Source organism: Perca flavescens, chromosome 8, assembly GCF_004354835.1.
Source record: "Perca flavescens isolate YP-PL-M2 chromosome 8, PFLA_1.0, whole genome shotgun sequence".
NCBI lineage: Eukaryota > Metazoa > Chordata > Actinopteri > Perciformes > Percidae > Perca > Perca flavescens.
The window spans coordinates 30,189,919-30,203,680 of record NC_041338.1 but is presented as its reverse complement, the minus strand read 5'-3'; the positions used below and the strand labels follow the sequence as shown (position 1 = coordinate 30,203,680).

The 13,762-nt window shown below is 40.3% G+C and overlaps 1 protein-coding gene across 2 annotated transcripts in view; it reads right to left on the bottom strand.

The window, feature by feature from the left end:
• Positions 1 to 13,762, bottom strand: part of pik3c2a (phosphatidylinositol-4-phosphate 3-kinase, catalytic subunit type 2 alpha) — a 49,234-nt gene that overhangs the window by 20,698 nt on the left and 14,774 nt on the right. For both annotated transcript variants that reach the window (XM_028584647.1, XM_028584648.1), the window contains exons 3-7: positions 7,364 to 7,461; positions 5,065 to 5,225; positions 1,903 to 2,023; positions 738 to 849; positions 399 to 478 (exon numbers count right to left, since the gene is read on the bottom strand). In XM_028584647.1, coding sequence (XP_028440448.1) covers positions 399 to 478; positions 738 to 849; positions 1,903 to 2,023; positions 5,065 to 5,225; positions 7,364 to 7,461 — 572 coding nt within the window. The remainder of the gene's footprint in view (positions 1 to 398; positions 479 to 737; positions 850 to 1,902; positions 2,024 to 5,064; positions 5,226 to 7,363; positions 7,462 to 13,762) is intronic.

Below are 13,762 nucleotides of genomic sequence, written 5' to 3'. Positions count from 1 at the left end.
AGAAGGACTTTGACTGTGGTTCACTTATTGTCAGTGCTAATCGCATCAGGACAGAACGTAGAAAGTTTACTTTAGTTAACTGAACAAAACTTAAAACCGCCATAAGGCAAGTAAACTGTATGTATAATTTACTGTAGAGGCAGCACAGATAGAGTACAAGACAGATTATAGTATAACTAAGACAGAAGCCTACTTATTAATTCATTCCGCATCAATCAAAAACTAAAACTACATATTTAACTTAAACTAGGTCACCATTTTATAGACCAGACTAGAGATGAAACTACAAGAAGACTAAGTATCATGTTTCTTCATAACATAAGTTCTTAACTAGAAAACAAAATCCATAACTACATGTTCTTTCTAAAATTTTCCCAACCAGTGTAGGACTCTCATACCTGGTGACGTTCTCCTTGAATGGCCTCTCCACTTGGCCCAGGGGCTTCTCTAAATCTACCACAGAGTTGTCATCTTCCGCCTAAACAAAAGCAGTCAAGATTTACCAACCAAGCAGATAAGATGACAGCTAAGCACTGAGTCTCAGTGATACATTGTTATAAACCACTAAGATCATTGTTTCACCAAATGAGGATAACGTTTTGAAGGTCTCCAGCAGTGGGACAAAAGTTAAAAATGAATCTTAGTGGCGCAACGAGAAACGTATTATGTCACAGATCAGAAAAATTCTACTATAATGTTTATAAGAGCTCATAGGTTAGCTTTATAGAGTGACTTACACTGCGTGCCAAGTCTCGTCTCATGGTGGAGTGAGAGAGTAGTTGTAATGTGATCTCATTCTCCCACTTCCTGCAGTTCTGGACGTACTCATGGCTGCCTAGGCTGTGTTTACTGTGGCACAGGGCAACAGAGAAGCAAGGTTAAGAAAACCATACTGTACGTTAAGGATAATAATAAGCAGTTACTGGGGAAAAAATGGAAAAAACACAGAGACTAATAACTCCTTTAGTGGAGTGGATTGTTATACTATCCATAAGTCAGAGTGGATTATCCCTCCTTTACCATGGACACTTCCCATAAATGTAAAAAAATATTTGTTTAGTCTATAATTTGGGGGAACAAACCATTTACATTGCGTTAGTATTATTCGGTTTGTTATTTTTGTTACCGACTGAAGTGCTGAGGCCACTTTTTAGAGCTCCGGGGTTATTTGAAAAATAATGCACACCCATCACCCAATCAGATTCAGCCACAGTGTCATTCTTTGGAGATTGTCTATCCACAATTACACAAGTTTAGATGTTTTGCGTAAAGTCAATCCTGTGCAAAGTTGGCTTTAAAACGCAGCCAATCAGGAACCTAGTATCCTAGAGAAGCTAGCAGGCATTCAGTTGCTATGGTTTTAACAAGTTAGCACTGGTGTGGCTGGGGACATTCACTAAATGAACTACATTTGGGATTTGGCAGATGATACATAGCTTTAGGCCCCATACTGAGAGGGCTGTCTTTGCTATGATTAAAGGTGAAGCAATGATGTAATTGTTTCAGCAGTTATCGTCACGGCAGGCTAATTAGGCAACTTGGGTGTACTGGGCCTTTAAATCCTGGTATGGGAGTAACCATTCCCATGTATCTTAGATTAGAGGGAGAAGAGAATTTCCATGTAGGAGGAGGGCGCAGGGCAAGATATAGAAACATCCGTCAGTCTCCTTTGTACATCATTTTGAGAGGATGCCAAGATAAGAGCGATAGAGAAAAAAGCTAGAGAGAGAAGAATTGAGGGCATAACAAAACAAATGAAAGCAAAACTCTGTTCATAATTAACTAAACCAAGTCAGTCAGAGACAATTTGTTTCTCCCCATTTCTAAAATGGTACCCTTTTGGAGATGCATGTTTTCTTTTCCAGCAGCAGCAACATAACCTGTCTGTTTGTGTGCACTCACTTCTGCAGCACCTCCTCCTGGCCACAGACTTTGAGCAGGTAGCTGGAGAAGTCGACCTGGTTCAAGTCATCGTGGACCCAGCAGAGAGTCTGACTGATCAGCAACTCCACTGGAGAACTCACTGAGGAGGGCGGAGAGGACGGAGAGATGGATGATGGAAAAGACAGTGATGGAGGGACAGAGGGTGATGGGGGATATTGATGGCGAAAAGGGGAACCACATGAGACCGATGTGAGGGAGGGGCAGTCAAAACGGAAAAGCCAGAGAGAAGGGAGGGATCGGTGGTTGGTGAAAAGAGAGAATGAAGTGACGGAAGGAAAGGGAATGATGGAAGAGAGCAAAAAAAAGAAGACATAATGAAATTGAGTTAAAATGCTTAAAACAACAAGATTATACATCAATACACACATTTTATTAGAGGGATCAGTGGTCAAGTGCCAAACATGTCATGCTACAATATCATACAATTTACAGTAGAAAAGATACGGATTTAAAATTGACATCCATTTGCTGCTGTGGGAACTGAACTCTGAAGTTTACCTTTATCGGAATTTCTCTCTAACCGCAAACCATCCTGCCACGTTATGAACGGCTCATGTGTCAAACCTGTTCTCAAATCAAAGGAATTAGAGCGCTGTGTGGTGGAACAACATTAAATGGGGGGGATTTAGGGTCAGCTCTAGTTGTTTGTGTATGCTGTGATATCTGATGTGTCTGGCCAAGGGAAGACTCGGTCACCCGATACACGGCAGATTATTCTGTTAAGCTACTTCTAAGGAGGTTTTAGCACACCCTTAACGTTGCCAATACACAAACACACCGGCAGACAGATACAGAGACAGATACAGACACACCTAAGCACACACAATCTGGTTACTTAACAGACGCTCACATAGACACACAGGTAGAGAGACCACCGTGGCTACAACAATAACAGATCTCCGCCCTTCAGAGGAATTGTGCGTTCTTAACGGTTAGACCAGTAGCTTAAGCTTTAAGGACCTGTATGCCGGTGTGGCAGCGGTGGTGGTCGCCCGGGTTATACATGTGTTGCAGTATTTTGTAACAAAGCAATTAGACATCCACAATGGGAGGGTTGGCGAGATGGCAGAATAAAGCCAAAAGTCACTCAGCACTTGTTAAATCCACTGGACCAACGTATTTCAGATGTAAAAAGAGGAATGATCTAATTCCTACATGACTCAGAGCAAACACAGATTTCGACATCTGTAACAAGTCCAACTGTCAGACACAGGTTCAGAGACAAAAGGAGACACAAATGCAAAACAATAATTAGAAGCAAAAGAACAATCTTAGAGTATACAGAAAATGTTAAGAGTTTAAGGCTGAAATGCATGCAAATGCATGATTAGCGCATACTGTAACGGCTTTAGTGATGCCATCATGCTAAGAACTTATCTTTTTACTGCTGAACTCTCCCCTGCAGCTGAAATCTCCTGCATGTCACGCTACATAAACTACACAAACAAATCAGAATGTTGTCCTTGACAAATAACTTAAGAACATCTTGGTGGATTGGCAGTTGTAGCTTTTAAATCTTAAAACTCTTACTTTAATTTACACTCAGTAAAGTGCTTGTCCTCGCGTCTGAAACGAGTAACATGATGGTGTTCTCACCTACAGCCTCAAAGATTAACCTGAGCTAATTCCCAGTATTTCTTTCCTCGGTCATAAATTCTACAATACATCACGTTTTCTTAATCTGTCTCAATTTAATTGTAATCACCTTTACAACTTCTTTCTTCATAAACCTCATCCTTTAATGTCTCAGTTTGTCTTTATAAAGCCAGGTTCCCCTTTTCTCTGATCTCTTACCCACCCCCCTCTGTATTTCTCTCTCTCCCTTTCTCTTTGTGCATTTCTATCCTTTTCCCCTCTCTCATTTCTTCCCCTCCTCAGCCACGGTATGTTAGGAATCCCCAGAATCCAAGTAGTTCTCAGCCAAGCCCTGGTAGAACTGACTGTCTTTCATTCTGCCTGCTCTCGAGAAATCAGCTAAAGCCAAGGATTCAACAACAGAATGACACGAGCAGCAACAACATATATTTCATCCTAATCTACTTTTTAGACAATATATTTCAAGTAGTTATTAGGCCAATCTTGTAAAGCTACAGAATTCTTTACCTTAGATTTGTTTGTTAGACAGCACTTTGGTTCCACTTGTGGTTTTGAAAGTGCTTTATATATATTATATACGTCGATATATACATACAATAAACTTAGACTTACATCAACACACAAACAAACCCACTGTACACTTAGTGAGCTAATGCTGAACTTCAGGGACCCACTTAGACAGTGGTGAACTATGTCACACTGTTGGAATAATATGCCTAACAAAAAACGCCCCACTGGACTGGCATACAGCCTCCAGTGTCCTTAGCTTCAGATCGCAAAAGACACGTCAATCAACGTGGTTGTAGTTGTGTGTGAGTATAACGAGGGGTTAGCCAATAACAGCTCCCAAAACACAGGAAAGGGAACCAAAGATCTTAGTGGAACTTTGGAGGAAAAAAAAAAAAAAAAAAAAAAAGTCTCCACTCTCTTTTGTCCAACATGGCTACACCATGGTGAGGGGACAAACCTTTATTTGTGCGGAAAAGGAACGTAGTGTACTTCCCACGAAAAAAATGAAAAGAAACAGAAAAAAATTAGGTGGGGAGGGGGTAAAGAGTTTGGCAGCTGTGCATGTTGTTTCCTCCTTCAGAGCTCTCATATCTGCAATCTGAGCTGCTCACTCTAAAAGGCAAAGGTTCCTTTTTTTGGCTGACTTCAATGCGATCGTGTACCATCTGTTAGAGGATTTTCTACATGTCTTAACACTGGGCTATTCTGGCAATTAAATTTACAGTGTGACCATTAAAACAGTTGTTCATTATATCTCTAAAATACAAAGGATAAGGGCTGCTAAAATGGCTTCATTTTCATGATCCAAACCCTCTAAAAATTTGCAGATTTCAGCAAAGGAAATATCCTGCCGTCAGGATTTTTGCTCAGTATGTTCTAGTGTCACAACAGTTGGTAGCACTAGGTGTAAAATCTGTCATATGCTCTTTTTTTTTTTTTTTTTTTTTTAAATTCTGTTAAGAACTGGTTCCAAGTTGGTACATATAATTGACATTTTTGTCACTGGATGCTTACCGTCACAGGTGAAAGTTACAGGCTGCTGAGATTCTGAGAATTCAATGGAAACCTTGACAGAGCAGCTATTGTCACCTCCGCTGTCTCTCTGGGTAATGACAGGGCTCAGGACGTAGCCAGGGTTGGTGGACACGTCGCTATGAGGGAATTTGGAGCGCAGACTGGTAGAAAAAAAAACAAACAATCACAACAGAGTCAACACTTTTTTCAGTATTTTGGCCTATTGAGCCAGTGAAAACATCAGGGGCAGCCAGAGCAAGCCTGACATACAGATCAGATTGCTTGGATGAGAATATTGGATCCATCATGGAAAACTGGATGGAGGGGAGAAAGAGAGGAGGAAAAGCAAGTCTGAATAAAAAAAGAAAAAAAAGAAAATGGTATTCATACCTACACTGATAAGGCTATATAAAATCATTTTAAAGTGCCCATATTATGAAAAAAAAAAACTTTTTCTGGGATTTGGGGTGTTCTTTTGTGTCTCTGGTGCTTCCACACACATACAAACTTTGAAAAAAATCCATCCATGCTGTTTTGAGTGAGATACGGCTGTGACGTCACAGTCCGAAATGAACTGGCTAACCACAACAGATAGCAAAGCACTGCTACAACACGCACAAGTTCACCATAATCTACAAAAGAACTACTTACATGTGCGCCCTCATTTAGAAGTCTCCCAGCTAATCCTGCCTTGTAACTGACCAAAGTTGGAGAAACAGGCTTTCTTTTACTGTCTCTAGAGTTAGCTAGCTGAACTGCTCTACATCTGAGCTACTGAGCATGTGCGAGTGCAATCAAAGATAGTACAGAAGAAGAAGATGAAAAGAGGTCTCACTCTGTAGCTAAAACAGAAACCAGGTGAAAAGAGGATCTGCACCATTGAGAGAGAGCTGGGCAGTACAACAAAAATATGGTGTTTTTTGAAAATTAAACCATGTAAACCTATTCTGGTACAAACTTAAAATACAGTTATGAACCTGAAAATGAGCATAATATGGGCGCTTTAAATTCACCATTTCTACTGAAAATAACCTCCATGCACGATAAGGCATCACTCTGTCTCTGAGGTTGTCTCTGTGATTCTCTTGGCTTGGGTAGTTGGAAGGGTAAAAGATGATGAAAACACTATGGAATTATTTTTACATTTTCTTCATTTACACTCTTATAGGAGATTAAGTTACTCATAATTGCAAACTATGTAGGGCGAGTGTGAACCAACAAGCGAGTGTTGACTCTGTTATCGAAATGGAAGTGGATTCCCTGAGCGCAGCTCCATCATCACTCCACCCAATCTAACTACTGGAGTAAGATATTCTGTACAGGCTCAGGAAACAAACGGAGTAGCAAAACATGCAATTACTTGTATATATGCAGGAAAATATGTAAGTTTGCATTACACTCACATACAAACAAGAAAAACAAAATGCTATCTTTATCCATGCTAGCGTCATGGCTCTAGGGAGGTCAATGTCGGTCTTAGTCCACTACTTTGGTTCCGACTGAAATATCTCAACAACTACGAGATGGATTGCCATGACATCTTATACAGGTATTCATGGTCCCCAGGTGGTGAATCCTAAAATGACTTTGGTGATCCATTATGGTGACTTTTCCTCAAGCACCACTAGCAGGTCCAACATCTACTGGATATAGTGGCTTTTGTACACACATTCAGGGTTCTCAGATTATGAATCTAGCATTGACAATAATGTTCTATTTTTATTGAACATTTAGCTAACAGCTAGTACAACTGTTAAATGTTAAACCTCAAAAATGAATGACGAACGAAAAACAAATGCAGCTGTAATACTTCTTGCCTGCAGGTGGCACAAGTGTCAGAATATTCTTGAAACATCTCCACAGCTGATGGTCAGGCTTGCTCTGGCTTGTTTGTATTACTTTAAAACAATCACAGCTGTCCTTGCAAAATAGATAGCAGAGATAGCAGAATGCAGAGATAGCAGAACGGAGAGATAGCAGAACGGAGAGATAGCAGAACGGAGAGACATCCGACGCAGGCAGTACATCGGCTGAGTCAGACTATAATATTACTTCCCTTGTCTGTAGGGGGCAACATCACCATCCAAAGGTCTAAACTGTCTCTGTTATTAGTTTCTTTTTCTACATTAGGTGGCACAAGTTGGAAGGTGTAGAACTCCAGTCTGCTCCATGTGAGTTTGTGCGTCAATAAAATGTCATTATTAACATCAAAAAAGTTGCAAAGCACTTAAATGAGCAAAGAAGGTCAAGAATAGTCAAACGGAAGGCTTTATTTTCATGCCAACAGGAAGAATCTTACGTTGCTACGTCTTCACAGAAGGCGACAACCTCCAGGTTTTGAGCGTCCTGTTCTTCCAGGGCTGCATTCTTCACCAAACCTTTTCCTTTTCCCTTGTCCTACAGGAGCAAAAAAGTCAGACACACACACACACACACACACACACACACACACACACACACACACACACACACACACACACACACACACACACACACACACACACACACACACACACACACACACACACACACACACACACACACACACACACACACACACACACACACACACAGTATCAGGGAACTAGAAAAATACATATGAGTAAGACGCTTACATACGTCAAACAGAAGCAGACCAGATGGAGACAGGCAGGACACAAAGACAATGAGTGGCTGTGTGTCATTTATGGGTTGCCCAACACATATGAAGTCATCATCAGTTTAACAGAACTGGTTGTAGATAACAAGTGGTAACTCTATTAAAAACACCTCAGAGCTATGAATACTACCGAGGGAATAAACACGTCAGCAAGGGCAAAGGCTTGACACAAAGAAACACACACAGAGGTCTCTTAAATTGTGAAAAAAAAAAACATTAGTTTAACATTTAACTAGGGTTTAGGTTTTTAAGCGTACATTTTGATCAAAACAGTCTCTGTGGCACACACGATAACAATGATACACCCCCGAGGCGGAGCTGGCTTTTTCCTATATTGGAAAAAAGTCTGTCTTACCAATACATGGAGAAAACATTTTCATTAAAGTAATTTTAAATAAATTATTTCACACACACACACACACACACACACACACACACACACACACACACACACACACACACACACACACACACACACACACACACACACACACACACACACACACACACACACACACACACACACACACACACACACACACACACACACACACACACACACACACACACCTTGCAATTACACTCTGCCTTTTCTTATTTACTGCCAGCAGTAAAGGAATGCGCTTCCTGCAGCACAGGAAATGAGAAGTGAAAGAGCCTCGCACCTTCCTGCACCAGGCTCTGGGCCGTATACAAAAGTGCTCTGTCATGGTCATTGGGAATCTGTGACTCTGACATCACTCAGGGAAGAAAAGGGAGAGGGTAAAGGAAATGTTTGGAATGTCATAATAATGACATTTATTCCTCCCCTCAAAGACTTCTGGGACATTTTGAGCCAAACGTTTTTTGAAGAGCTCAGGGGGATGTACAGCTTACTTTTTATGTGCAATGACAATGAAACGGAACAACTAGACACAACTTCACAGAAGTTTTTTTTGTTCCAATGTGTTAATTGTCAGGTCAACCGAACTTCTATAAAGTAGTTCCCTTTCACCAAAACAACAAACAAAACACCTGCTTCAGTTTAACAGTTGCTCTTGCAATTCATTTGGAGGGTTGTATATAGTCTCACTGGTGCTCATGCAATTCATCAACACAATTTGTAGATCTTTTTCTGTCCTCAATTTGTTTTGGAATCACAGCCAGTTAAGATATAATTTCATGTTACTACCACCAAAAAGTGAATCCTTTCACTTAAAATGTGTAGTGTTAGGATTAGGGTTAGCAGTAAAGATGGATTCATATTAGAGACACAAAACTAGGGCTGTAACTAACAACAATATTGTCGATGACAATTATTTTCTTGATTAACCGGTTAATTAACTCTCAGAAAATAGTGAAAAATGCCAATCGCAGTTTTCCCAGATCCCAGGGTGACTTTTGTTTCAACTGACCAACAATTCAAAACGTGTGTGTGTGTATATGTGTGTATATATGTGTATGTATATATATATATATATATATATATATATATATATATATATATACGTTACGTATTCAGAATACAAATTATGAGTAACTGTATTCAGTTACAATTTAAATAGTTGTATTTAGAATACAGTTACATTGTTAAAATCAGTGGATTACATGACCATACTTCTGTGTTTCACGAGTTTATTCACTCTGAATAAATTAAGGCAACTTAATGCATTTTCCAGAAGCCCCGATATGAAATAGAAAAAAATTGCTATTTGCGTGATCAGTCACAATGGAGTTGGAACCGGCACGACAGAGCCAGGGCAGCAATAAGTTTCTATCTTGGAAATTCAAACAGCATTTCACATTAAAGAACGAACAGGGAGAATGAAATACAGCTAACTGTGCCGTGCAGCCTCTGCTTGCCAGCAACCAACCTCCTTTCAGCTCCAAATTACTCCACTTTCAACCTGAAGAAGCATCTTAAAGAAAGTTATTTTTAGTCGTCTGCTGTAGTTTTACTGGTCACCTTGCTATTTTAACATTGACGTGCGACTTTACATTCTCCTAGGTGCTGATTTACTAGCTCCAGAGCCGTTTAAAGACTGACTAGCCCCGTTTGACATGCTAACTAACGTTAGCTAAAATTAGCTTGTGGTAGCTTAGACCGCGGCTAGATTTTTGCAATATGCAGTTCGGGACTACCAATACAATAATCTATCTGCTTGTTCAGGTACACATTCAGCCAGTTGGAATAAAAAGAACACACCATTATAGGCCTGTTTAGTAAACTGGATGTGATAGCCGCATTCCTACACTTATAAAACGCAATTCAATGTGGAAGTAATCCTGAAGTAATCCAAGTATTCAGAATACGTTACTCAGATTGAGTAACGTAACGGAATACGTTACAAATTACATTTGTGGGCATGTATTCTGTATTCTGTAACAAAATAAGTTTTGAAAGTATCCTTCGGCTTAAAAAAATTATTCAAACAATTAAATTGCTTACTAAAGCAGTTGTTAATTAATATTCTGTTGATTGATTAATTGTTTCAGGTCTACACAAAATACAGTCAAACAATCCGGCCCCTCATTAACTAACCAACCCTGGGGTGCTGGCCAAGTGTTTAAGACACATACAATATAACTACTATGACCTCGGTTTCACTCCCTTGTTTCCTGTCAACTAAAGGCAAAATGCCAACAACAACAAAAACGGCAACCTTATTACCAAGAACTCAACATCCAGCAGGTTAATCTGAGATATCATTTGGCCCATAACTGTGCAGCCCCAGGAGCTTTGTTCAAAGTGCTGCGCTAACCTGACATAACACGAGTTGATAGAAATCTCTAAGTCAGCATGTGGAACTTGGAAAGGAGGCCAAGCCTGACATCAAACCACCTGCAAGAAGAAGAGACTGGGCTCCTGCCTGCAAAACCTCGGTCTCAAATATTCTTTGCAGACTAGCCTCCAAAATGCTGTTAGTGGTTCAATAGGATTATTTGCACAGATCACTCTATATTTGAAGATTAAAAACAAAACAGAGAAATCAATAAACAAGAGTGAGGCGACATAGACACAGGGAGAGACAGAGAAAGACAGAAAATAAAACAGAGGGCTTGAGATAAAAATAAAAACAGAGGGGTCAAAGAGGCAGAGAGAACACACACACACACACACACACACACACACACACACACACACACACACACACACACACACACACACACACACACACACACACACACACACACACACACACACACACACACACACACACACACACACACACACACACACACACACACACACACACACACACACACACACACACACACACACACACACACACACACACACACCTTTGTTTCACTCTATCGATTTTGTTGGAGTCGGCCGGAGAGCTCCTGGTGTTTGAAGTCACGGGAAAGGCTTCCTATGATCCACACGTTGACTAATCCTTCTTCCTTTCCCTGCTTTCACGGATGTGTCATGTGACACATCGATGTGTGTTATGTGTCACTGTACTCACTGTAATACTGGGAGCACACTGTACAACATGAAGGAAGATTAGAACCATAATGATGGCTGGCCATGCTGAGTGAACTGTGGTATGTGACCAGTAGTTTGAGCTGGTTAATGACACAAATCTTAACAGAGATGACTATAATCCACAAAGGTCAGTTGTTAGAATGTGTGGCGCCGAGTCTTTTCAGTCAGATGGATTTCCTTAATGGATTTTTCCAAAACTATTAGACAAGTTATTTTTCCACACTTTCCAAACTCTGATATAACCATTCTGACAAATGTCTATATTCAGGTCTGGAAAAGAAGTGTTTTGTCCTGGGTGTCTCCTACATCACTTTGTTGGCCACATTCCGCTCCAGAGTGAAACATAATCAATTATGAAACATGCGATCCATGCTTCTACAAAATGACACAGACGTAAAACTATTCATGCTATTTTTCTTGGGAACCTTAACCTCATGGTTGACTGAAGAGGGCTGTTAAGGCCCGTCCACACCAGTAACTATAACTATAACCATAACTATAACTATAACGACGTGAGCGTCCACACCGCTGAATGATAACGTTCTGTAAACAGTGGCGTCAGACAAGCATGCACTGCACGCTCCAGCTGATAATACATAATAATATCTGTCCAAGTAGCAGTGCTTCGCCCCAATATAGACCCAAGTCAATATCTGCCTAGGAAATCATCTAGTCTTAATCGGAATTGCTATTTGTACTCGTGAATACGCAGGCCACAATAAGTAATTAGGTTTTGTTGTTGTTGGGTCACTTTTACACACGACATGCTAACCGGCAACATAGGATTCCATTCACTATGCTAAGCTAAGCTAAGCTAGCGGCGGCGCTGCCAGACTAAGACAATGCATGCACTGAGACAAAAATGCGTTTGCCCACCTATATAAATATAGAGGAGACGGGTGAACAACCCTATTTCAACAAACGGTGGCGTGTTCCTTTAAACATATTGAATTATGAGGTTTTGGCATTTTTTTTCTTAATTGGATATCCAACATTTTAGAAATCTGCTGTTCAGCTGTAGCTTGTGTTGGAGACCGGGACTGAAGGTGTCAGTATGATTCAAAAGTTGCTGTTTGAAACAGGTATAAACACTTTAGCTTTCAGACGTGGTCGGAGGACTCGCCGTACCCTGTGGAATTTATTTTTACCACTAGTAGAACTACGGAGCAATGTTATGAGTGGGTTCCATGTTTCGTTTACTGGTGCTGCACACAAGGACGAAACATTCATGCTCATGCACATACAATCATCATCATTCACACCTCTAAAATTACGCTTTTTATTATCAGAATTTGATCCATTCTGTAAGCTTGGGTTATCAAGGTTTTCACTATCTGAATCAAGGCCTACATGCTTCTACTCTGCATCTCTTAAAAGCCTTTCATACTTGCTGCTGATCAACAAGGTCAGACAAAAAAAAAAAAAAAAAAAAAAAAAAAACATGGTTAGCTTGAGGAACTTTGTGGTGTCTCCCATGGGACAAAGACACACAGGAAGCCTGACAGAGTACAGTAGCAGAACTAAAAGCCTCAACCAACTACAGCCATGCCAGGTGGCTGCTGGTAATTCCAAGCCCAACATCAGTGTTGAGTTACACTACACATCTAGACATTAGATACCTCCTTACCTCTCTGTGCTAGCCTAATGGAAATTACCCCAGACGGTCCACAGGAAACCTGCACTTGAATGTTCTTTAGAGACTGTCAATTTTTGACAAGCCTACAAGTTCTTAAAACCAAGAACTTTGTACAGCAACACGTGATGGTTAGTTAACTGTAAAATATGTTTGTTCTTTGGTGCTCAAACATCCAATTTTCGGAGATGTTTTTTTAAAAACAGTAGCCTAAGTCTGTAGCTTGACCCGATGTTTTCGTCTACATTCAGACATTGATCTGACACTCATCCTGCAAATGACCTGCAAGTCTCAAAACAGTACAAGCAAAATGTACTACAGTTGCTCCGGGCTTCTTTTTTACAATACAACTTTGTGTGGGAAATGGAGTCATGCTGAATCAGCACTTACTGAAGAGATGAAGATTGATTTTAATGGGTTGTGAATACCCATAACTGTCAGCTAAAAAAGGTTTTTGGCTGCATGGGTGAAGGTTTTCTAAGCACTTCCGTTTGAATACAGCTTCATCGATGACACTTAATGCCTGTGAGAAGCTGTTTTACATCCGAGGAACCTGCTGCTTGTAAAACACAAATCAACTTCTTCTTTCGATCAGGAAATGACTGATGGGTACAAAAAAAAGTGCTGTGATAAACTGAACACCCCTTGCTGAAAAACAATATGGGTCAAGGGACAGACTGTCAAATAGACATTGATTTATTTGCCATTTTGTGATAGCAGGAAATTCGCAAAATCTCTGAAACATTTTAATTTATTCCTTAAACACTTTTCGGCTAGGTTTTTTATGTGCATTACTACCTGCTCCCTCACTCCATCTTCCACAATGTGTCACCGGTTTTCTGCCAGTAAACAATGTGAAACGTTAGGAGACATAGAGCTGCTCGCCCAGTGAGTAACACAGTTAACTGGAATCCCTGCACTACAACATCTTCTA